Source organism: Mustelus asterias, chromosome 18 (genome assembly GCF_964213995.1).
Source record: "Mustelus asterias chromosome 18, sMusAst1.hap1.1, whole genome shotgun sequence".
Taxonomy (NCBI): Eukaryota; Metazoa; Chordata; class Chondrichthyes; order Carcharhiniformes; family Triakidae; genus Mustelus; species Mustelus asterias.
In genome coordinates, this window is record NC_135818.1 from 80,098,033 (window position 1) to 80,124,058 (window position 26,026).

Genomic DNA, 26,026 nt, shown 5'->3' on the forward strand with positions numbered 1-26,026 from the left:
TTAACACACATTCTCAAGTCAGTACAGTTATGAACCTGTAGTCAAATTTCATATTTGATAAATTGTTCACTCACCTTACCCTCAAACAGGTCTTGCCACTGCCTTGTTTCAACTATGCAATTATTATTGGAAAGTAACTTCAAAACATACAAGAAGCCAGATAAAATACGACTTCCTTTTAAAAACAGATGTTTTGTTCAGAAGAATCAATATTTAGATCAACTTGTGTAATATTTGGCTCCAGTGATCTCATAGAATCATACAGCACAGAGGTGGCCCAACGGGTCCGCACTGACATTAGAAACACCTGAACTCCGAGCTAATCCCATCGGCCAGCACTTAGTCTATAGCCTTGAAATGTTCTGATGTGCCAAGGGCTCATCCAGGTACTTTGTAAAGGATGTGAGGCAACCCGCTTATACCACTCTCCCGGGCAGCGCATTCCAGACTGTCAGCACCCTCTGGGAAGAAACGTTCTCTCACATCTCCCCCTAACCCCTGCCCCTCACCTTGAACCTACGTCCCCTCGTGACTGACCCTTCAACTAAGGGGAATAGCTGCTCCTTATCCACTCTGTCCATGTCTCACAATCTTGTACACCTCAATCAGGTCGCCCCTCCGTCTTCTCTGCTCCAACAAAATCAAACCAAGCCTATACAATCTCTCTTCATAAATTCAATGTTCCATCCCAGGCAGCATCCTGGTGAATCTCCTCTGCACCCCCTTCAGTGCAATCACATGCCAGCTACTATTTATTAACACCCAAGTGGAATGAATCTATAAAGTGGAGATGCCGGCAGTGGACCAGGGTGGAATCTGACAGGCAAGAATTGGGTGTAGTCTGAGAATGTTAGACATACATAGTAGGTTGATCAGCAGTACTTTGGTTGCAAATGGTTTGGTAAGTGCAAGTGATATTTCTTGGTAATCCAGATCACCCTATCAATTGGTGATATTCAGGTGAATTAAATGACTTATTAAAATCATCCTAGACACACACAGTTGCATCTATGAATTTTGCAGCAGATGGGAACACAAACCAATTCATTGCACTAAAACAATGATATTGCCGAACTAGACTGATGATATTGAATGACTCCCCAAATTTTTGGCTAAATTCTGTTTCAACATAAATTGCTTTCAATCCATAGTTGAAGACTACTTCTCCTCCTCCTCCTCCTTCCCCTTCTTCCCCCCCCCCCCCCCCCCCCCCACTTCCTCTTCTGCAGCTGTGTGTTCCCTAAGATTGCATAAATTCTGGCCACCTTCCAAAAGCTTGCTTTCATATGCAATTGAGTTGGAATATGACTAACAGTAAGCAGATTGTCAACAGAAGACTTATTGCTGACCCTCATTGTGTCCTTACCAGGTGGCTGTGTTTGTTATTTCCCGTTCTATTCTAAGAAAAATAACAGGAATCCAGAATAATTTTACCATTCAACCTGTGAATGTTGAACCCTTTTATTCCCATGCCAGCTGATATTAGCAAACACACTACAGACGGCTAAAGTTGGAATCTCCCTCATATGTTATAGCTCATTGGAAAAATCACAGCCACTGGGGGACCGTGAAATGTTGATTCTTAAAAATAAAGCACACTGCAGATTTTGCGTATGCCCACTGCTCGTTTCGTTTTGGTTTTGCTCATCTCAACCTACGAGTCAAAGCAATTAGCTTAGACTGGCATTAACAGCAAAATCACTATTACAATCCTGTTGAGTATATGTTGGCTTCTTAATGAGCCATTACATGGTCAAGCTCCTGGCAGGGAAATACAACAGTCCTAGATATCAACGGCAATCTGATAGCAATTAGGGAGCAGCATTATTTTAAAAAACACATTTTCAAATAAAAACCAAAAGCACCTACAAATCTCTCAGAACTGGTGTTATTGTTCCCCTAACAAGCATTTTATCATGCTCTTATAAATGTATTTCTGCAACTCAGTATGGAAGTTGTACATCAGAGATCTGGCTGTATTAGTCAATTGTGGTATCAGGTATCACTTTATTAAGATTGCCATTTATGATGTTTCAGTGCAGTATAGAATGACATTAAAAGGAGGATATTCAAGCCAATGAGCCTGTGCTAGGCAATTAGTGAAACTGAGTTGTATTGGTCACAGCTTCAATAAAACCATTAATAAGTTTATTTATTAGTGCCATAAGTAAAATTACATTAACGCTGCAATGAAGTTATTTACAGAATTACATTTCCACAATAAATCTACTCCATTGCACATCTTTAAATATACTCCAGGACTCCTCACCAGTACACTAATGAACTAAATGGGTGCCAAGGATTGTTAATGAAATCAAACTTCCCTCTCCCATTTTTGACAAGTGAATTGAATAAATATTTCACAACATGTTGCGTGCAAGATATTTAATCAAAATCAAACTCATGATGGACATTCACATGAATGTTACTGTATACACACTGAGCATGTCACAGGATATGGAACTACATAGTTAAATTTAACTTAATCTTTCACATGATTGGGGTTTTTTCCTCAATTGTCAAAAGGTCTGGCAAATTGATGAATCTATTTAGAAACTAAGATTTTATTCACTCACACAAATCAGATGGACTTGAGTTTTTGTTAAATATTCAGGACGTTTTTAATGACCCATTTCCCCTTCTATTCCAGCTAGTCGTGTTATTTACCAGCAGACCTCTGCTTCCACAGGAGGAGGAATGCAATGGGTGGGTCCAGAATGTTTGCAATCCTGAGGACATTCTGGCAACAAAGTAAATATGGAATGTGTGGCGCATTGCCACTTACAAGCAGTATAACTAAAGATACAGACCAGAGCAGAACTGAGATCCATGAATTCCTGTTGTAAATAATCCAAAACTGATTTGCACTGCCAATTTAGTTTTTCTTTTTCCTTCTATCTTCTGCCATTGCTAGCCCATGACTCTTCCATCCAATTCCCCTTTATACTGAAAAGCACTTGATCAGAGGCACAGCCGGGAGATTAATACCTCGATATACGGTAAATTTGAGAAACAAATCCACGTCAGCCTCTCAAAAGGTGCTTTTTTTTTTAAAAAAAGGCTGCAAATCTAAGCCATCAATTGGATTTCTGCTCTGATCAAAACAGGATTGAATGGATATTGAAGTAAAACGGGAGCATACTGTTACAGAAAGAGTAAATCAAGTGCATCAAGCCAAATAAGTAGACACCATGCTTTCATTATTACTTTAACGACTAACCTATTGCACATTTTTTAAGCAAAAAGAACTGGCATACAAACTTACAGCAAGAATTGCTTCTATCCATTACAGCAGACAAATCCAGTGTCAAGACATAACTCAAAAATCACAGTACTAACCCAAATGCATCACTACAGATGGTTCAAAGACACTGGAAAAGGCAAATATTTTTAACGAGTCAGCCTTCTCTCAAGAAATCCGTGTGGATCTTATCTCCTCAGGGGATTCCAACTAAATTGGTTATATTTCAACACATACATCACGACCATCTGTGCTTCCAATTCTAACTATAGCACTGCACCAGTGAGTACACATGACGAGTGATAATCACACAATCACGCTCCTGTGCATCAATTCCAAATATTTGAAACCCAAGCGCCTGCAGAGCTCAAGAATCTATTGAATTTCATGCCTTCATTTTACAGACTGGCATTTTCACATTCCCACAGCATACATTGCAGTGCTGTCCTCAATCACAGCCCTGGCACTACCATAGTTATGACGTCGTCGTCCAGTACTTCCCCAGAGCGGAGAAGCTACAGCATCTCCTCTGGAGCCTTCAACATGTCATTGATGAAGACGAACATTTCGCCAAGGCCATCCCCACACCCCCACTTCTTGCCTTCAAACAACCGCACAACCTCAAACAGACCATTGTCCGCAGCAAACTACCCAGCCTTCAGGAGAACAGTGACCACGACACCACACAACCCTGCCACAGCAACCTCTGCAAGACGTGCCGGATCATCGACACGGATGCCATCATCTCACGTGAGAACACCATCTACCAGGTACACGATACCTACTCTTGCAACTCGGCCACCGTTGTCTACCTGATACGCTGCAGGAAAGGATGTCCCGAGGCATGGTACATTGGGGAAACCATGCAGACGCTACGACAACGGATGAATGGACACCGCTTGACAATCACCAGGCAAGACTGTTCTCTTCCTGTGGGGGAGCACTTCAGCGGTCAAGGGCATTCAGCCTCTGATCTTCAGGTAAGCGTTCTCCAAGGCGGCCTTCACAACACACGACAGCACAGAGTCGCTGAGCAGAAACTGATAGCCAAGTTCCGCACACGAGGACGGCCTAAACCAGGATGCTGGATTTATGTCACATTATCAGTAACCCCCACAGCTTGCCTCCTGGACTTGCAGGCTGTCCTGTCTGGAGACAATACACATCTCTTTAACCTGTGCTTAATGCTCCCTCCACCCACATTGTCTGTATCTTTAAGATCTGGCTGGCTGTAGGGATTCGCATTCTGTAACTTGATTTGTGTGTCTGTGTGCCCTGTTTGAGAGCACATTTCCACTCCATCTGACGAAGGAGCAGCGCTCCGAAAGCTAATGGTGTTTGCTACCAAATAAACCTGTTGGACTTTAACCTGGTGTTGTTAAAACTCTTACTGTACTACCATAGTTGCCAGCCATTGAAGCAGACGTTTGATTTTTATCTGCAGTTAGGTGTCCAAAAGACTGTGGAACCATATCGAGCATACCAAATGAGCAGCAGCAACCTGGGACAAAGGGCTTATCTTACGAGGAAAGGCCAAGCAAATTGGGACCAAATCTATTAAGAGTTCAGAAGAATGAGAGGGGATCCTATTCAAAGATAGGAGATCTTGAGGGGACTCCATTTGTCAGGGAGGCTAGAACTATGGAGACAGAGTTTAAGAATAATAGGTAAATAAGGAGTCTTTTCCCCCTCAGAGGGTGCTTGTCTGTGGAGTTCTAGTCCCCAGAAAGCAGTGGAGACTGCAGCATTGAATTTATTCAGGGCTGAGAGAGTCCTGGAACACAACCAGCCACAATCTTACTGAAAAGCAAAGCAGGCTCAAAGGGCTGAAGAGCCTTGTCCTAATGTTCCTATGCTGCCAAATAAACACTTGGCAACATTCATACTTTTGATCCAAACCTGTTCCACAGAAACCTGGTGATATTGTTACAAAGAAAATCAACACTACCATGCTTGTTCTAACTTAGCAATTGATGGGTTGTGTTCAGAAAAGAAAAATAATTTTGCCAACATTAGCAAGGACATTACCAGAGGCAGTGGCCAGCAGAATAATCAAACACCTTATCACTAAATATTTTGCAGTGATTAACTTCTAAATCCATTCTTGTTCAGAGTATTTTAATGAGGACAAATTTCGCAACAGCAGGAGCCAAACATGGAATGATCGTGGAAAATAAACGCGTTTACCACAACTGTTTGCATTTTACTTGTAATCCTGGCACATTAGTGCAGAGAAGGTTTACCAGGATGTTGCCTGGTATGGAGGGTCTTAGCTATGAGGAGAGATTGGGTAAATTGGGTAAACTGGGGTCAGCATGGATTTAGTAAGGGGAGGTCGTGCCTGACAAACCTGTTAGAGTTCTTTGAAGAGATAACAAATAGGTTAGACCAAGGAGAGCCAATGGATGTTATCTATCTTGACTTCCAAAAGGCCTTTGACAAGGTGCCTCACGGGAGACTGCTGAGTAAAATAAGGGCCCATGGTATTCGAGGCAAGGTACTAACATGGATTGACGATTGGCTGTCAGACAGAAGGCAGAGAGTTGGGATAAAAGGTTCTTTCTCAGAATGGCAACCGGTGACAAGTGGTGTCCCGCAGGGTTCAGTGTTGGGGCCACAGCTGTTCTCTTTATATATTAACGATCTAGATGACGGGACTGGGAGCATTCTGGCCAAGTTTGCCGATGATACAAAGATAGGTGGAGGGGCAGGTAGTATTGAGGAGGTGGGGAGGCTGCAGAAAGATTTAGACAGTTTAGGAGAGTGGTCCAAGAAGTGGCTGATGAAATTCAACGTGGGCAAGTGCGAGGTCGTACACTTTGGAAAAAAGAATAGAGGCATGGACTATTTTCTAAACGGTGACAAAATTCATAATGCTAAAGTGCAAAGGGACTTGGGAGTCCTAGTCCAGGATTCTCTAAAGGTAAACTTGCAGGTTGAGTCCGTAATTAAGAAAGCAAATGTAATGTTGTCATTTATCTCAAGAGGCTTGGAATACAAAAGCAGGGATGTACTTCTGAGGCTTTATAAAGCACTGGTTAGGCCCCATTTGGAGTACTGTGAGCAATTTTGGGCCCCACACCTCAGGAAGGACATACTGGCACTGGAGCGGGTCCAGCGGAGATTCACACGGATGATCCCAGGAATGGTAGGCCTGACATACGATGAACGTCTGAGGATCGTGGGATTATATTCATTGGAGTTTAGGAGGTTGAGGGGAGATCTGATAGAAACTTACAAGATAATGAACGGCTTAGATAGGATGGACGTAAGGAAGTTGTTTCCATTAACAGGGGAGACTAGGACGCGGGGGCACAGCCTTAGAATAAAAGGGAGTCACTTTAGAACAGAGATGAGGAGAAATTTCTTCAGCCAGAGAGTGGTGGGTCTGTGGAATTCATTGCCACAGAGGGCTGTGGAGGCCGAGACGTTGAGCGTCTTCAAGACAGAAATTGATAAATTCTTGATTTCTCGAGGAATTAAGGGCTATGGGGAGAGAGCGGGTAAATGGAGTTGAAATCAACCATGATTGAATGGTGGAGTGGACTCGATGGGCCGAATGGCCTTACTTCCGCTCCTATGTCTTATGGTCTTATGGGTTGTTCTCCCTGGAAAGACGGAGAATGAGGGGAGATCTAATAGAGGTGTACAAGATTATGAAGGGGATAGATAGGTTGAATGGTGGGAAGCTTTTTCCCAGATCAGAAGTGACGTTCATGAGGGGTCACGGGCTCAAGGTGAGAGGGGCGAAGTATAACTCAGATATTAGAGAGATGTTTTTTTACACAGAGGGTGGTGGGGGCCTGGAATGCGCTGCCAAGTAGGGTGGTGGAGGCAGGCACGCTGACATCGTTTAAGACTTACCTGGATAGTCACATGAGCAGCCTGGGAATGGAAGGATACAAACGATTGGTCTAGTTGGACCAAGGAGCGGCACAGGCTTGGAGGGCCGAAGGGCCTGTTTCCTGTGCTGTACTGTTCTGTGTTCTTTGTTCTTTTGTTCTATTACAGCATGTATTGAACAAGTGCCATTATCTCTGAACAGCAGCTCCACAGATGCTGGCTTTTTAGGCAGCAAACTGAGAGATCAGAGGCGACGAAAGAGATAAGGTATCGGCCTGGGCATTCCTTCAGCCATAGGAAGTGCACAAAAGAAAATCTTCCAAGTTGTACACAAACAGCAGCTTCCTTTCCTCGTTGAAAAAAAATAACTGAAGCTAATCCATCCCCGGTGTCATTATGCAGGAAATAAAGCTCAGTGGAGCCTTCAGAAACAACACGTTTAATTGGACCAGGACATGGAAGCAAAATCCTAGCCCCAGTTTCAAGTCATATCTGCTATCCTTGAAAAATTCCCATCTTGACATTCATAATAATAATTGCCCAGGTCCACATTTTAGTGACATTCTCCTGCGAGCTCTGGTACTGCAGTGCATCTAGTTATATAGGTCTGTTTACAAGTGCACGAAGTTACCTTACAAATATGGATACGGCAAGTTATTAATGGAAAGAGGACAGGTGTTCTTATTTTACAAAATTGAAGAGAAATTGATTTTAACTAAAAAAAAAGGTGCTAAACTTGTTATTCTGAAAGTAATTTGCTCTTTTTGGTTACTGGGTATTCACATTGCGCCAGCAAGTCCAAATGGAATAGGTAGCATTCGCATGTTTGCTTCAAGGAGTTGATGGAAATTGCAAGTTTCTGTTCTTGGAAGAGATTCCACTAGCTATCAAGCAGCTGCAGTCATGCCGACCTAATTGACCAAATAGCCTTTGTCCAATTCCTTACAAACCAGCAGCTCATTATTTAATAGGGGGAAAAAACACAAGCTTAAGAAACTATTCCGAAATGCTTATTTTGGAATTTAGAAATAATTTGTATTGGTACAGTGACTGTCAGACATCCTCAAGAGCTTTACAATCAATGACGTACCCTGTACTTCTGAAATATAGTCACTCTTGCAGTGTAAGAAATGCAGCAGCAAATGCCCCAAAACAGCAATGTGATAATGAGCACAATATCTATTCCTTCAAGTGTTGGTTGAGGAACAACTATTGGGCTGGGCACTGGGGAGAACTTTCCTGCTCTCCTTCACATAGTGCAATGGAATCTTCTGTGTCTCAGCGTGAAACAACAGAGCCTCTAGTCTGATGTCTCATTCAAACAAGGACACCTCCAACAGTAGCTACTGCATTAGCCTGGGTTATACACATCCTAAAGTCTCTGGAGTGGGACTCAAATCCCCAGCATCTGGCCAACAGGCAAGAAAGAGCGCGGCCATTGAGCCACAGCTGACATGGGGTCAGGAATTAGATATATTTGTTTAATTTATTTTAGCATTGGTTAGCTCTCCAAATGCTGCCCGAGTACATTGTAAATTAAGCCAGAGGCACATTTTCCCAGATCAGAAAACTCCATAAATTCCATAGTCAGTCTCCCTTGTAACCAGTGGAGCTGCTCAGGAAGGCAGGAGGCTCCAGTCAGTCAGACAATTCTGTCACCAGACAGCAAGGAAAACTGACATGTTAGGTCTCCTCGGTGTACAACAGGTCAGCTTTTAAAAACAAATATCGCAGCAGAATTTTCTGGATAAGTGATTTGACTTTGAACAAAGTGTACTTTTTCTTCCTTTAACCATACAGTAGTTGCCAATTACTTGAAATCATTTCAAATGTCAAAGCATCACTAAAACTATACAGAAACTAAAGACAGCTCTGTAGAGAAGCTTCAAATTAGTGAGTATATTTAGTACTATTGGGATTTGAAGCCCTCCTTGGGGAGGACATGAGAGCCATAGACAGGTTAGATGACTGGACAACAAGATGGCAGATGGAATATAACGTAGGGAAGTTTGAAGTTATTCACTTTGGTCACAATAGAAAAGCAGAATCTTTTTAAAAAGATGAGAAACCTGTAAGTTAGCAGGCAGGTGAAGCAGGCAATTAGAAAGGCAGATGACATGTTGGCCTTTATTGCAAGTGGTCTGGAACATAAGAATAAACACCTTCCTAAAATCATACAGGGTTTTGAAGAGGCCACATCTGTAATACCGTGTGCAGTTTTGGTCTCCACATTTAAGATAGGACATACTTGTATTGGAGGTGGTACAGTGAAGGGTCTCTAGATTGGTTCCTGGGGGTCAGGAGGTTGTTCTATGATGAAAGGCCAAGTAAAGTGGGCTTATATTCTCCGACCTTATTGAAACCCACAAAATTCTGAGGACTTTGATAGGGTAGATGCTAAGAAATCATTTATGCTGGCCAAGGGGACACAGTTTTGGCTAAGATCAAGTGTAGTTATGCGGATGCTGCACTTGGTTGAGGTCATTGGGTTGCATTTAAGCTTCATATGTTTCATATGAAGCAATTTTTAAAAGCGGTATCTCGGCCTTTTGGCTAAGATGCAAATGAGATCAAGCCTTGGAGGAGGAATTCTCCGCCTGCTCCAATCAGCTTGGCTCATGTAGATCAGGCCCAGGACAGGGTAAATGGTTGCTTGCCCTGTCTTGTCAGCTTGGATTGGAAATGTCTCAACTTGTTGAGACTCTGAATTGGACTTGATTTGATTGAATTGGAAAAGTATAAAAAAAAGGGGACACAGTCTCAAGATAAGGGGCTGATCATTTAGGACTAGGTGAGGAGAAATTACTTCAAAGGGCTGTGAACCTTTGGAATTCTCTACTCCAGAGTTGTGGAAGCTCCATTGTTGAATACATTTAAGACTGGGACAGGCAGTTTTTGGTCTCTTATTTAATTATGGGATATGGGGAGCTGGTTGGAAAATGGAGTTGAAGCCAAAGATCAAACTGGGAGACAAATCAGACTCCACTGAACATATTGTCTACTCCTGCTCCTATTTGTGTTCTTATATTCTTGTGTTATGGTGAATTTGCAAATTTGTCACTAACGCACAGAAAATGAATTGAAATTGCACAAGACAAATCCAACAACCACTACCATCGATGTCAGTGCATAAGCCTCAAAAAATCCCTCTAAAAATAGGCGTCAAACATGAATTTTAGGTCTGAAAAAATGAGGTAATCTTGTATGTTGTGATTCACGGTAATCTTGTGCCAGTAGATAACATCTGCAAGGTTGTGTTCAAGACTCTCCCCAGCTGTCAGAACTGTTGTTAAACCAAGGCCTCATTGGCCCTCCCTCAAGACAAAATATTCCATGGCACCATTTAGAGGAGCAGAATTCTTCCAGGGCCTTGCCAACATTTATCCCTCCATCAACATCATAAATGCAGAAAATGTGGCTATTTCACTGCTGTTTGTAGACATGGTTGTATAGAAATTGTCTGTCATGCTTGCCTGCATTTCAAAATAACTTCAATAGCTGCAAAGCCCCGAGAACAGAAAAGGCTGCATATAAATCCAGGATTTTCGACTTTCACAAGTAAATCAGATCATTCTTTAACACAAATGTGTTTGTGTTTTGAAAGTGACAACCAGAAATTTAACATTTCTTTGTGGTATGAGTTAGGACAGTGAGGAAATTTCCAGAGAATTCTGACATGAGGATTATGAAACACTACAAAATTAATCATAGAATCATAGTGCAGAAGGAGGCCAGTCAGCCCAGCGCGTCTGCACCAACCACAATCCCACCCAAGGCGTATCCCCATAACCCTGTGCATTTACCCTAGCCAACCTCCCTGACACCGAGGGGCAATTTAGCATGGCTAAACTCCATACAGACAGTGTCCCAAGCTGGGAATTGAACCTGGGTCCCTGGTGGTGAGAGGCAGCAGTGCTAATCACTGTGCCACCCCACTGTAGAAAAACAGTGAAGATGATGCTTATAAAAGGACATCCTATTTCGCCATTTTTTTTAGTTGAGGAGCGGAGAAAGGCATGCCAAGAGCAGCAGCAAGCACACCTAAAAATGCGTCAACCTGGCAAAGTTACAGCACAGGAGAATTTGCATGCCAAAAAGCAGAAGCAGCATGCAAAAAGATAGCCAAGTGATTACACAATTAATGGATCAGGTCCAAGCTCTGCAGTCCTGCCACATCCAGTCATGATGTGGAGATGCCAGCGGTGGACTGGGGTGGGCACAGTAAGCGCCCCTGGCATTGTGTTCCTCTCTTCACAGATGCAGCCAGATCTGCTGAGTCTTTCCAGCATTTTCGATTATTACATCAATACAAATAATTGCTTTACTATGACAGAGAAAAAGGTTAACTTGGTTCAGATGAGTGATAGCTGTGTTTCACACGCCATCCCATATTTGAGCACAATCTAGACTTACAGACACCCTCAGTGCTGCACTAAGCACTGCATCATTGCAGTCTTTGAGATGAGATATCAAACCCTTTTCAGTTGGGTGTAAAAGATCTCAAGTGCTGTGAAATTGGAGTTTGCTTCACCGCTTGTGAACCTTGATGAACACAAATTAATTTCTGCATCTGATTACACAGAATGACTGTACTTCAAAAGTAATTCATTATCCGCTAAATGCTTTGGAATATCCTGAAGCTGTGATAAATCCAAGTTCTTTCAAAGGGTTAACATCCACACTAATTAAATTTGAAATATCAGCTCGAATTCTGCATTTAAGGTTTCTTGACCTTATCCAAGAACTCTCCCTATGCAGGCTCAAACCAGATCTTTGCACTCTTAGTAGCTCTCTTGCTGCGACAAGAGGGTCTGTCTAACACAGACCTAGTGAAGCTCTTGCGCTTAAAGAACATTTATATGGCATATTTCACAACAGCAAGATATCCCAAAGCACTTCACAGCCAGTGCATTACTTTTCGTTAAGTGTAGGCATTGGAATAATGTAGAAAAATGCAATGGTTTCTTTGCACACAGCGGCAATGAGATACATGACCACATCATTTGTCTTTGTTAAGTGCTGCTGATTGAGGAATAATTAGCAGCCAGCACATCAGGAGAACTCATATTACAGAGACCCCTCCCCCCCCGTTCTTCTCATACTGTCACAGGATCTTTTTATTGAAAAGGAATGATGATAACTTAGTTCATCATCTCAACTGAATTACAGCACCCGAGTGCAGCATTCCCTCAGCTCGACTAAAGTGCTGACCGAGATTCAAGTTCAAATCTCTGGAGTAGGACTTGACCTCATTACACTCTGACTCAAAAGCAGGTTTATTACCACTTGGCTCACACTATTCAAGGACAAAAATATTTCACCCTGCCATCTGGACCACACTCCATCCATTATCTCAATGACGCAAACAATTTTGAAATACAAGAGACACCAATCTGTTGGGATCCCACTCTCACTTTGTCTCTTCGGGTGATCAACAAAGTTTGCACATTCTCCTCGTGTCTGCGTGGGTTTCCTCCGGGTGCTCCGGTTTCCTCCCACAGTCCAAAGATGTGCGGGTTAGGTTGATTGGCCAGGTTAAAAATTGCCCCTTAGAGTCCTGGGATGTGTAGGTTAGAGGGATTAGCGGGTAAAAATATGTGGGGGTAGGGCCTGGGTGGGATTGTGGTCGGTGCAGACTCGATGGGCCGAATGGCCTCCTTCTGCACTGTAGGGTGTCTATGTCTATGTTCATGTAACATATCACTATAGTGTAATATAGTGCAGTTACCTTTGTACCTGTACAAAGGTAATTGCAAGGGCTCATGGAACATTGGTCCTTCATCTCAAGGAAGTTGAGATCCAAAACGTGGCATTCACTTGTAGAGAATTTTGCTCAAACCACATCTGGAGCATTGCATTCAATTTCGGTTAGAGTCTCAGAAGATACTGGCTTTGGAGGGGATAGAATACAAGTTCACCAGAATGATATCTTCTAGGCTTATTGGGTTAAATTGTGAAGGGATGCTACATAAATTTGGTTTAAATAGGTTAATCTGGGAGTTTTGTGCATTATGCTAATTTGTTAGTTATCCAATTACCTCCCACCCCCTTCCTACCTTGTGTGTTGGCATCTATTCACCAGGCAGAAACTACAAGCTTTGTTTTCACAAAATTCTGCTAAACTTGTAAACTGGGAGTGTTTAAAAGTAATATCCTTGTAAGTGAAAAAGCACCAGAGACGTTAAAAAAAGCCTAAACAAACTCTCCTTGCTGAGGGCACTGATTATTTAGCCAGTAGAGGAGATGAAGTGGTCACTGCAATGTTGGCTTATTAGTTGCAAGGATTCCCTGCTCCTTGGAAAAGTTTCATTTTGTGATATTTACCCCTCAAGAGGAAGTGAGTTTCATGACTACTTTAATTTATGCCAGCTTCTATTTCCCAGCTAATTTAAAAAACAAAATTCAAATTTTCAAAATGATCATGGTGTTTTTAGAACTTATGCCCCAGATCATTTGCCTAGGCCTCGATTACTGTTCAGTGATGCAGCCATATTACCATACCAGTCATTTTTGTAAATCGAACACACTTCAAACTTTGGAATGGTGCACTGTCATAGAACTGGATATCTTTACGATTAGACTGATAGATAGCTAGACACTGAACCATCTATGTTCAATCCCTCCAAACATCTATTGTAATTATAAAGAGCAGGCTGCTACATGAAGAACTCTTTATTTACTCTGTCACTATTTAAGGAGTTTTGCATTACAACATCTCATAGCTAAACCTATGAACCACGGGTTGCCCCTTTTGGGAGGTGAGAAAGTCCTTGTTCTTGTATTCTATGCCCCTAATAAAAATGCCTAGGATATTGTGTGCTTTATTAAACACATTCTCATCCTGTACAAATAATTGAGAGGTTAGAACTATTAGGAAAGATTTAATAGGCCAGGGCTCTTTTAGTCTGTTTGCCTCCAGGTAAAAGGACTGAGATTTCAAGTCCCACTCGAGAACTATAACACATAATCCAGAAAGATACTTGAACAGTATTGAGGGGTGCTGCATTGTCATAGGTAGGCACAGTAAGAAGTCTCACAACACCAGGTTAAAGCCCAACAGGTTTATTCGGAACGCTGCCCCTTCATCAGGTGAGTGGAGGGTTCACAAACAGGGACCTGTCTTTTGTCTTAATGACCTAATGACCTAGACCTAATGTCTTTTGGATGAGGCAATAAGCAAATACCCAATGCTTGTTCAAGTGGGTGATAAACATTCCATGGCACTTTTCAAACTATTTTGTATGAAACCAAAACTAAATAAACAAATTTTAAAAATAAATAAATCACAAAATGAAACTTTTCCAAGGAGCAGGGAGTTCTTGCAACTAATAAGCCAACATTCATCCCTTAACTATCACCAAAACAAAACAGGTCACCCACCTTGCTACTGTTTGCAGGACCTTGTCTGTCACATTTACCTACAGAAACTGCAAATAGTGTGCAAATAGATAAATGCAAATTTAATGCAAATAGATAAATGCAAATAGATAAATGATCAATTGTGTCTGGCAGCATTGCCCACAACACTAACCCCCCCCCCCGTCCTCCTTTAAAGAAATGGCATGATATCTTTTGCATCCATCTGAAGTGAGAGAAGGTCTCAGTTTAACATTTTATTAGTACGGTACTTGTGATAATGCATAACCTTCTCAGTGCTGTATTTAAATGTCAGCCTTGGTTAAATCAAATCTGGAGTGAGGCTTGAACCCACAACCTTCCCATTCAGGAGGCACAGACACGCTGACATTTTGCAAAACCATTTTTACAAAAACACTTTTGTATATGACTCAAATATTCCATGATTCTTCAGTGAACAAGCTGACCACAAATACTCCAAGCATTCTTTTTCTTTTTTTGTTCTCATGATTCTTTGCGAGAAACTCGAGAGCAGGAAGAAAACAAACAAGGGCAATTCCAGTTACATGATGTCCCACTGTCGGCACTGATTTTATACAAATTTTCAGTAGAATAATTTCAGAACCACTATAAAAGTCCACTAATATCTATACACCATAATTACAGACAAGAAGGTGAAAAGATTCACTGACATTTTAATTTGATGTTTTCTTAGTATTTCAACTATTCATCTAGATACGATATTTAAGGTTGGCTTTCATATTTTATACCACAGGAATAAATAGTAATAAGAATATTCAAGGCAAACAACAAGACTGAAATTGAATGCAGGGTGCTGAGGTTTAGCCACATATAGTTGCAATCTTCTTTGGTATATCGAATCCACTGGATTTTGAGTCTTGACAAAAAAGGCTGAAATTGAGTAACATGATCTTCACCTGAATATTTAACAGAAATTGATACAAGTCACTGAAAATGAGGGCCCATTAGTTCCTGCGTTAAGCAGAGTTAGTGGCAGCAGAAAGAAGGATACCATTATCCTCGATGTGCCAAAACAGTCAGTAATAAATTCTGCAGATTGTTCATACACTAATGGATGTACAATTAAGAATGTCGAAAATGATTTGAGTGGTGTTTATTTTAATGCTATTTCTGAAAGAACTGATTCTTTACATCTGAAGTGTTTCTCCATTGTTTTGTCACGTGTCAACAACGAGAAGATAAAATGAAAAATTTACTTTCCAATAACCAGATCCAGCCAAAATACTTTTGGTTTTCTACAAGATGCTTCTGGTAGCACAAGTCACAGGCATGATGAGTCTTTGTTGGGGAGTTTCCAGGTGAGTGACTAGCGCAGCCTCAGTGTCCTCTGATGCTGTATATTTTTTGTCTTCACTTTCAGCCTGGACAAACTGTAGAGCTTGTTGTCTGACTGATTCTGCAGGTAAGCTTCCATATCTACAGGGAAGACAAAAAGCAGGAGTGTGGAGAAGATAATACCAAACAAAGTGGGGGCTAGGACACAACCCTGTTTCACCTCATGCTGTCGGAAGTGGTAGCACAGTATAAATCACGAAAGGAATGGATGAGGCGGAGGAGCTTTGATGGACAGCCAATTCTCCCCAGAATGTTGTAGAGCCCTGCATTGTTGAAAGCTTGAGTGAAATTTATGTAACTAAGATAAAGAGGTATATCCTGCTGCCTCCACTTATGGCTGAAGTATGAAGATCAAGTTCACTGTTGGTCCACGAGCATGAAACCTCTATTTCTGGATGTGGAGATGCCAGCGTTGGACTGGGGTAGGCACAGTAAGAAGTCTCAACACCAGGCAACTCCAACAGGTTTATTTGGAAGCACGAGCTTTCGGAGCACTGCACCTTCATCAGGTGAGTGGAGGATTGGGTTCACAAACAGGACATATATATAGATACAGACAAGATAGTAGTTGGAATGCGAGTCTTAACAGGTAACCAAGTCTTTACAGGTGCAAACAATGCGAGTGGAGAGGGGGTTAAGTACAGGTTAGAGGGGTGTGAATTGTCTCAAGCCAGGACAATTGACATTTTTCAAGCCCAGGCAAGTCGTGGGGGTTACAGATAGTGTGACATGAACCCAAGATCCCGGTTGAGGCCGTCCTCGTGTGCGGAACTTGGCTATCAGTCTCTGCTCAGCGATTCTGCGTTGTCGTGTGTCGTGAAGGCTGCTTTGGAGAATGCTTACCCAAAAATCAGAGGTCAAATGCCCTTGACTGCTGAAGTGTTCCCCGACAGGAAGGGAACACTCCTACCTGGCGATTGTCCAGCAATGTCTATTCATCTGCTGTCATAGCGTCTGCATGGTCTTGCCAATGTACCATGCCTTGGGACATCCTTTCCTGCAGCTTATCAGGTAGACAACGTTGGCAGAGTTGCTCCACCTGTAAGCATGACCTAGCAAAGGCCTCCCCATTATTACTAATGAGAAACAGACACCCACTGTCCTCTCTTACTATAAGCATCAAGTAACTGTGATTATGGGACAAGGTGTCACAACCTTACCCTTGATCACACTAAACAGCTTGCCACTGGAAATGGTAAGCAAATTCTGCTACCTCGGATCCACAGTGACCATGTCTCTTAAAGCAGAATTCAATATACACATAGGGAGAGTAGCTACCACTTTGCCGACTCAAAACAGCCTGCGTTCTCAACACTTCAGTGTATGGCTTTGAAACATGCAGAACTCAGTTATCAAGAAAGGAAGCTCAACAATGTTCATCGTTGCTGCTTGCTGCACATTCTAGGGCATCTTGTGGAAAGATAAAATTCATGTATGCGGCAATTTTTTCAAAAGCAAAGTTCCCAACTGTGTTGGCATTTATCAAGCAGAGATGACTTTGTCAGCTTGGGCACTTCTGTAGGATGAAAAATGGTGACATTTCCTGAGGATTTTATGTTGAGTTAGCTGGCTCCACAAGAGTAATAGGATGTCCAAAGCTCTGATCAAGGATGTTTGAGTAATCATGAAGGCCCTAAACACAGATGTTAGCACCTGGGAGACACAAGCCGACACCAAGGGAAAATGGCAACATCACTTGTGGGTGGCCTCTTTGCATCACCATGACAGTGAGTGACTATAGTGCCTGGCAACAGATGTGCCAACACAGAAAATAACTCAGACACCTGATGACCGCTTCATATGTGACACTTGTGGCAGAACCTGCCACTCAGATTGGTCTCTTCAGCCATCAGCAAAAGTGCACCATATGAAGCTAATCCATCTCAAAAGATTGGATTTGTAGTTAATCTTACATAGATTAAGGATAGGCAATAAATGCTGGTCTCGCCAATGAAGCCCACATCCTGTGAATGAATAAAAAAATGAAAGACAACTTTTTTTTAAACCAAAAGGTTTGCTTTATTCGTACACCAGCAGACTAATAGACCAAACCAACTTCAAGTTGATAATGCTGAAAACAATGGTCAGGCATTAGCATCTGTAGGAGTCAATATTCCAGGGTGATGATGCTTCTAATGTTCAAAGTGTGGCACAATATTCCATTGAGGTCATCACTGCATCACTGAGAATGCATTAAAAATCTAATCTTGTTAGAAATCACCCATTCAGCTTTCGTAAGCAACCTGCATGCATACAATGCATTCACCGTCACCTAGAACACCTGGAACCAGACATCAGAAATTACCAATTTGAGGGGTTCTGGAAGAGTTTATGCTACACATAGCAACAAAGGCCAGACACAAGTAAATGTTCTGTAACAAGACATATCCTTTCCTTGTGTCACAGTCTAAAGTCAGTCATGACTTCTTCCATTAAATAGGTCATTCACCCTGTAAACTGGGTGCGGGAGGAGGAAGTAATTGCCCTGATAAACTACATGAAGAAAAAATCTAAGTAGTTAGGTGATGCACTTAGTTAACATCTTGGGAAAATAGTTAGAGCAATTTTATGTTATTATGATGAAGTGGCAAATTGGATTGCCCCCTTCACCTTCCCTAATGCTGTCTCAGTAAACTGGAACGAGAACAGCAATTGCAGTTGAGAAGATTTTAAAGGTACAAACAGGTGTATTCAATGGAAGATTTGCCATAGAATTGAAGTGCCATATGGAAATACCTTAAAAAACCTCTTTTAGAAAATGTTACTGGTGATTTAGCCTGTTTTTTTCCCCACTTATAAATGATATTAAAAATTCCGATAATGGGCTAATTTAGTAGATTTGATTTTTGAAAATCCCAGAGTCCAATTTGTTATAAAAAGACAAAATAGGATTGTCATAGGCATCTCAACACACATGGTTCATTCACAGCTAATTGATATGTATTAATTGGAAAATATTGAAGACCATTCTGATATAATTGAATAAATGTAATTAGAGGGACCAGAAAAAATGCAACCAAATTTACCTGGAATAGACAGTCTAGGAATTTATTAGAGTTAAAAATTCTGTACAAAATGATGAAATATTGCTAAAGAATGAAACTTCTCACTTGTCAAGTCTGACTGAGGCAGAACGCCTTTATTCCTGGACGATGTGCTTCATTTTCTAAGTGGTGATCTGCAGACAAATCTACATCAAGTCATTGGAGACAAGCTGTAATAATGAATTTGATGTACCTGTTACATGTTGGTAATTATCAAGCCTGCCCGTTGAGAGTCACTGAACTTTTGATAATTAGGAATGGGCACAATGGAAAAATATCAATTTGCCTTAGTACTCAAGAGTAACTTCTGAATGTGCTTTCCAGCATCAAGCTTAAAAGATACAATTTATGGTCATTATGTAAGGAAAAGTAAAGTCGCCATAGTTCCAGATGAGTATAGGCTGCTCTCCCCTTTTGAGGGGGAGAGCTGACTGGTGGTGATTTAACCTGAGATCGCCACACCTCAGGCCATGGGCAAGGTTGGGAAGGCAGGGCCTTCATAAATAACCTCGGCCGGTACAGGAATTTAACTTGCATTGTTGGCATCACTAGTGCTGCATCACAAAGCAGCCAACTGAGCTAATTGACCCTCCGTCGTTATGTATAGAATTCTTAACTGTAATGAATTCCAATCCTTGACAGCACTGTACTTATATTCAAATCTATGCTGGGAAATTTCCACACTTGTTATTTGATTCTTTAATTAGTAAAGTTATCTCCATTTAACTTCTCCAGCAACCGTGAATAAAAATAATTTCTGCTTCTGCTCCATAAAGTACACCAGAATTGTATCTGTAAATGTTCGCAATGAGCTTTTTTTAATATCAGGCAAAAATCAAAGCTGAATTAAGGCAATCGTAAATCAAAACTGACACTGCCATGCTGGTCACCAAGCATAAAATGTGTTGACTAATTAAAAGCTGTTAAACCCTAATCCAGACAGTTTTGCACACAATAACTCTTCTAGGAACAGACGAAATAAACTCCATATAGTAACTACAAGAACAAACTGTTTCATTTTACAAACAAAACCAGACTCCCAGAGAACTTACACTGCCTTAAAAAGAATCTTTCACACTTGAATGGTGTGTAATAATTATCTGGACCATCCTAGACTTTCTGGGTGTGGCATATAATCTCACACTCCATACGATCACAAAACAAGTTCAGCAACCTGATATATAGATTGGGTGCCGAGAGAGCCGGGATAACAATACACACAGAACTGTGACAAAGAATTATAAGCACAAAAATACAGAATTGTACCTGGATCAAGGGTGCAATTACAAGAAGAAACAAAATCAATTAATTGTTCAGAAAAAATATCTACATACAAGAAGTTTGCAGATGATACAAATATTGGCCACATTACTCAGAAGAAAGCAGTGGGCTGCAGGAACGTATCAATGGACTGGTCAAGTGGGTGGAAACGTGACAAATGGAATCAAATTCGGTGAAATTTGTAATGTGTTTGGGGAAACAATCAAGGCAAAGAAATAGACAATAAATAGGAGGATTCTGAGAAGTGTAAAAGAGCAGTGGGATCTTGGGTGTATGGCCACAGAACCTGACTTGCTCATAATAATCTTGCAGCAATTGTTTACAATCAATAAAAACGATCAGTAGCAAGTAGGTACAAATCTCTTTGCCCCCCCCCCCCCCACAAGTCTCAATTCCTGTTGCAATTTCACCATTTTATAAGTCCTTGACAGTGTGTTGTGTAGCTGTTGTCACTAATCCTTCCCAAATTCTAATCAAGATTGGTTGGCAACACTGCATCTCATTCCCATTTTTAAATCTGTGTTTACGTTTGAGCATTTTTTTTGAAACGGGACTCCTTTTCCGGTTTTAGAATGAACAAGTTCTGGCACAAACAAAAATACAATTCTCAAGACACGGAATCCTGAGTAAACATTAAAGGAAACCTTGCAATTGAATTGTGAAGCATGTCTTCCTGAATCAGTGTCAACATTGCATTTTCTACCGAAACAATAAACATAAATATACTGGACACCTGTATGGTTAATGAATTTATCCAACAGTCAAAGCCTTATAAAGACGGAGTATTTAAATTTGGGACTGAATTAGTTGATGTTAGCGCCACAGGAACTATAGAGGTCTGGAAATACCATGGCCCTCCCATGACCCCAGATCCCAAAGGATGGGAAAGAAACCTAAAGCGCTGGGCATCAAAGCAATAAAATCTATTTTAAAAAGTCTATTTACACAGAGTGTGGTTGGGGTGTGGAATGGACTGCCCGCAGTGATAGTGGAGTCAGACACTTTAGGAACATTTAAGCCGTTATTGGATAGGCACATGGAGCACACCAGGATGATAGGGAGTGGGATAGCTTGATCTTGGTTTCAGATAAAGCTCGGCACAACATCGTGGGCCGAAGGGCCTGTTCTGTGCTGTTCTATGTTTAAGGAGTGATATTTTACTTTATTTCCCCATCACTAAGACTGGTCTTACTTTGTGTTCATTTTCTTCCTAGTTAGACCATAGCAATTATTAAAATGACAAAATTGTGGATGGGAGGGAATTTAGGGCACAAAAATTATAGAGTAAAACACATCAAGTTTAAATTAGAATTGCTAATAATATGAAACAACCTACAAAAAAAAAGAACTCTCCCACACAAGTAGAATAATATGACTTAACAACTCTGTGGAAAGGAAATATAATAGGATCTTACAGCACAAAGATTATTTGGTCTGTTGTGCCTATGCCAGCTCTTTCAAAGAGCTGTCCAAATAATACCACCCCCACATTCTCCACTATCACTTGCAGGTTGTTAACATCACATTTAATTATGTATTCAATAAATAAATGTCCACTGCATGGTGTCAGAAGCGATTATGGCCATATCAGTAAATAGTTACAGTAATCTAGCCTAGTGACAATGTGTGCACCAATCTCAGACAGCAACAATTGCTGTATTTGTTAAAGTGGTTGAAAGTGCACGACAAGGGCTCATACTGAACTATTAGCTAAATATAATAAATGCTTCTCTAATTACATGAGAAACATTCGAGACATGTCGTTTTAAATTTAGAGGCTTGAGTTATATTATTGTGGCAAGGCAAAGTAACTTACTATTAAATGCAACAGCACTATCGTAACATTGTGAATTGTGAAATTTAATTTCAGGCAGGTTAGATTTAGACTTACAAAAAGTTTGCAGACGATGATACAAAAATTGGCCGCGTTACTAACAGTGAGGAAGAAAGCAGTGGACTGCAGGAAGGTGTCAATGGATTGGTCAGGTGGGTGGAAAAGTGACAAACTGAATTAAATCCAGAAAAATTTGAGGTAATGTGTTTGGGGAAACAAACAAGGCAAAGGAACACACAATAGTGGGATCTTGGGTGCAAGTCTACTGAACGTGATGGTAATCAGGCCCGTGGATAAGGTTGGTTAAGACACCATAAGGGATACTTCCCTTTCTTAGCTGAGAATGAACACACAAGAGCCAGGCAGGTAATGCTGAGACAATCTATAACAAGAATTAGACCAGACTTGTGTACAAATTGATGACTGCATTACAGGAAAATTGTGCTTTGTGCTGACACTAAAAACAGCCGAGGATTTCAACAAATCACAGAATAGTTATAGCACAGAAAGAGGGTAAATATGGCCTGTCTTGTTCATACCAGCTTTGCACCAGACTCGGACGGTGCATTCAACATCATAACCTCGGTGTATGAAAGTTCTTCCTCCTGCCACAATTTTTTGGTTGTATTGGCCAATTGCCTCAAATAGATGTCCTCTGGTTCTCGATTCTTCCATCAACAGGAAGTCTCACCACCCCCCCCCCCCCCCTCATCTATTCTATCAAGTCTCCTTTACTTCAATCTATTCACTAACTGAAGTTCTGCATCCCAGAACCATTTTTGTGAATCTTTCTGCAGCCTCTCCAATGCCTTTGTTGACAGGCATGGATAAATTTTAGTTAGGAGGGAAAGATTAGATAGACTGTGTTTGTTTTCTTTGGAAAGGAGATTTAACTGAGGTGCATAAAGATCACAGGCACAGAGCAACAGGATTACTTTTAGATTGCTCTAGCAAAGAGCAAACAATACCTTGTGACTGACAACTTCAACTATGAGAACTTTAATACTTTAATTCCCCAAATTATTCATAGATAGAATAGAATCCCCACAGTGCAGAAGGAGGCCATTCAGCCCATCAACCCTGCACCAACAACAAACTCACCCAGGCCCTATCCCCATAACCCACAGATTTACCCTGCTAATCCCCCTGACACTAAGGGGCAATTTAACATGATCAATCCACCTAACCTACACAACTTTGGACTGTGGGAGAAAACCCACACACAGTGAGAATGTGCAAACTCCAAACTGTCACCCAAGACCGGAATTGAACCAGAGTCCCTGGTGCTGAGGCAGCAGTGCTAACCATTGTGCCACCCTAATTTATAATGGGTATCTCAGACAACTGTGCTTTGTTCTCAAAAAGCCATAGCATTACTTTTTTTATGCACAAGTTTGTAAAACATTCAACGTAAAACCTGTTCAAATTCCTTTAACCAGTTCAGTCTTGGGTAGAACACTATTTGGAAAAGTTGCATCTGAAAATTTGCACTTATATAAAAGTGGCTACAATGATTATACAGCACTGTCAACAATCAAAGCCCAAGTTATGATCTTCAATCTTTCTAGTCTGCTCCATAACATTTGCATACAGTCCAAGGCTCTCTCGAGTTTGGAGTCATTCGTAAAACATTGCACACACACCCGGAACATCCTCTCTGCACAACTTACAGGGCACCCCCACCCCATCTTCAATAACTCCAAACACCTGTTCAGGTAAGTCTTGTATCCACCTTGCTGGGGAGCCTCCTCCATCTCCTTTCATTTTTGCCGCCTTACCTTCCCGTTCTGGGCGAAAGCCGGCTTCACGAAGCCGTTCTTCCTGGCCGTCACCTTGGCGTCCGAGTGCGCTTTCTCCATGAAGCCGTTGACGGTGCTGTAAATGTCCCCTTTGGGCGCCAGCTTGCCCTCCATCTCCTCCTCCGCCCTACACGGTCCGCTTTCCCGCTGCCCCTACTCGGTCCGCCCTCGCTCGCCAGCTGCTGCCCCTACTCGGTCCGCTTTCCCGCTGCCCCTACTCGGTCCGCTTTCCCGCTGACCCTACTCGGTCCGCCCTCGCTCGCCAGCTGCTGCCCCTACTCGGTCCGCTTTCCCGTCGCCGCTACGCCCCCTCCGGCCGTTACACACTGCTCGCCCCGCCTTTTCTTTTCCCCCCTGTCAAACGGAATGAAATATATGTTTCTATCTTTCCCCCGGGCCGAGGTTTCACCCGCGGAGTTGCCCACAAACAGCTGGCGAGCTCGGAAGCGAACGAACGAGTGCAACTGATGGACAAACACCGGAAAGACGTCATACCCCAGCCTTCCACCAATGGCGAACCGCGTTCTGGGGTCACGTGGACGTGCGGGGGCAAGGGCGGGGCATCGCATTCCATGGCCCCGCCCACCCCCTGCCCATGAACTCCAGTAACCTCTGACGGGGTCCAGGTTAGAGCCAGTGCTGGGCAAACAGAGAGAGTCGGAGCAGGATTTGATTTGTTTATTATTGTCACATGTATTGGCATACAGTAAAAAGTATTGTTTCTAGTGCACTATGCAGACAAAGCACATGATTCATAGAACACATAGGGGAGAAAGAAGGGAGTTTAAGTTAAAAGTAAAATACTGCGGATGCTGGGATCTGAAACAAAAACTTAAAATGCTGGAAAATCTCAGCAGGTCTGACAGCATCTGTGGAGAGAGAATAGACATGATGTGGATCAGAGTCTGGATGACCTTCCACAGAGCGGCTCTGACGAAGGGTCATCCAGACTCGAAACGTTGGCTCTATTCTCTCTCGATGTGGAGATGCCGGTGTTGGACTGGGGCAAACACAGTAAGAAGTCGAACAACACCTGGTTAAGGTCCAACAGGTTTATTTGGTAGCAAACGCCACTAGCTTTCAGAGCGTGCTGCTCCTCCGTCAGGTGGAGTGGGAGATCTGCTCACAAACAGGGCACAGTAAGAAGTCTCACAACACCAGGTTAAAGTCCAACAGGTTTATTTGGTAGCAAATACCATAAGCTTTCGGAGCGCTGCCCCTTCGTCAGATGGAGTGAAAATCTGTTCTCCAACAGTGCACAGAGACACAACATCAAGTTACAGAATACTAATTAGAATGCAAATCTCTACAGCCAGCCAGGTCTTAAAGGTACAGATAATGTGGGTGGAGGGAACATTAAACACAGGTTAAAGAGATGTGTATTGTCTCCAGACAGAACAGCTAGTAAGATTCTGCAAGATCAGGAGGCAAGCTGTGGGGGTTACTGATAATGTGACATAAATCCAACATCTCGGTTTAGGCCATCCTCATGTGTGCGGAACTTGGCTATCAGTATCTGCTCGGGATGTCCCGAGGCATGGTACATTGGGGAAACCATGCAGACGCTACAACAACGGATGAATGAACACCGCTCGACAATCACCAGGCAAGACTGTTCTCTTCCTGTGGGGGAGCACTTCAGCAGTCACGGGCATTCAGCCTTGGATCTTCAGGTAAGCATTCTCCAAGGCGGCCTTCACGACACACGACAGCGCAGAGTCACTGAGCAGAAACTGATAGCCAAGTTCCGCACACATGAGGACGGCCTAAACCGGGATGTTGGATTTATGTCACATTATCAGTAACCCCCACAGCTTGCCTCCTGATCTTGCAGAATCTTACTAGCTATTCTGTCTGGAGACAATACACATCTCTTTAACCTGTGTTTAATGTTCCCTCCACCCACATTATCTGTACCTTTAAGACCTGGCTGGCTGTAGAGATTTGCATTCTAATTAGTATTCTGTAACTTGATGTTGTGTCTCTGTGCACTGTTGGAGAACAGATTTTCACTCCATCTGACGAAGGGGCAGCGCTCCGAAAGCTTATGGTATTTGCTACCAAATAAACCTGTTGAACTTTAACCTGGTGTTGTGAGACTTCTTACTGTGCTTACCCCAGTCCAATGCCGGCATCTCCACATCATCACAAACAGGGCATACAGAGACACAAACTCAATTTACAGAATAATGATTGGAATGCGAGTCTTTACAGCTAATCAAGTCTTAAAAGTACAGACAATGTCAGTGGA

The 26,026-nt window shown here is 42.1% G+C and overlaps 1 protein-coding gene across 1 annotated transcript in view; it reads right to left on the minus strand.

Moving 5' to 3' along the window:
* The window catches only part of sptlc2a (serine palmitoyltransferase, long chain base subunit 2a), a 117,816-nt gene extending 93,581 nt beyond the window's left edge, over positions 1-24,235 (minus strand). The window contains exon 1 of the mRNA XM_078234380.1: positions 23,755-24,235. Within this exon, the coding sequence (XP_078090506.1) occupies positions 23,755-23,889 (135 nt within the window). The 5' untranslated portion in view covers positions 23,890-24,235. The remainder of the gene's footprint in view (positions 1-23,754) is intronic.
* Positions 24,236-26,026: the final 1,791 nt, after the last annotated feature.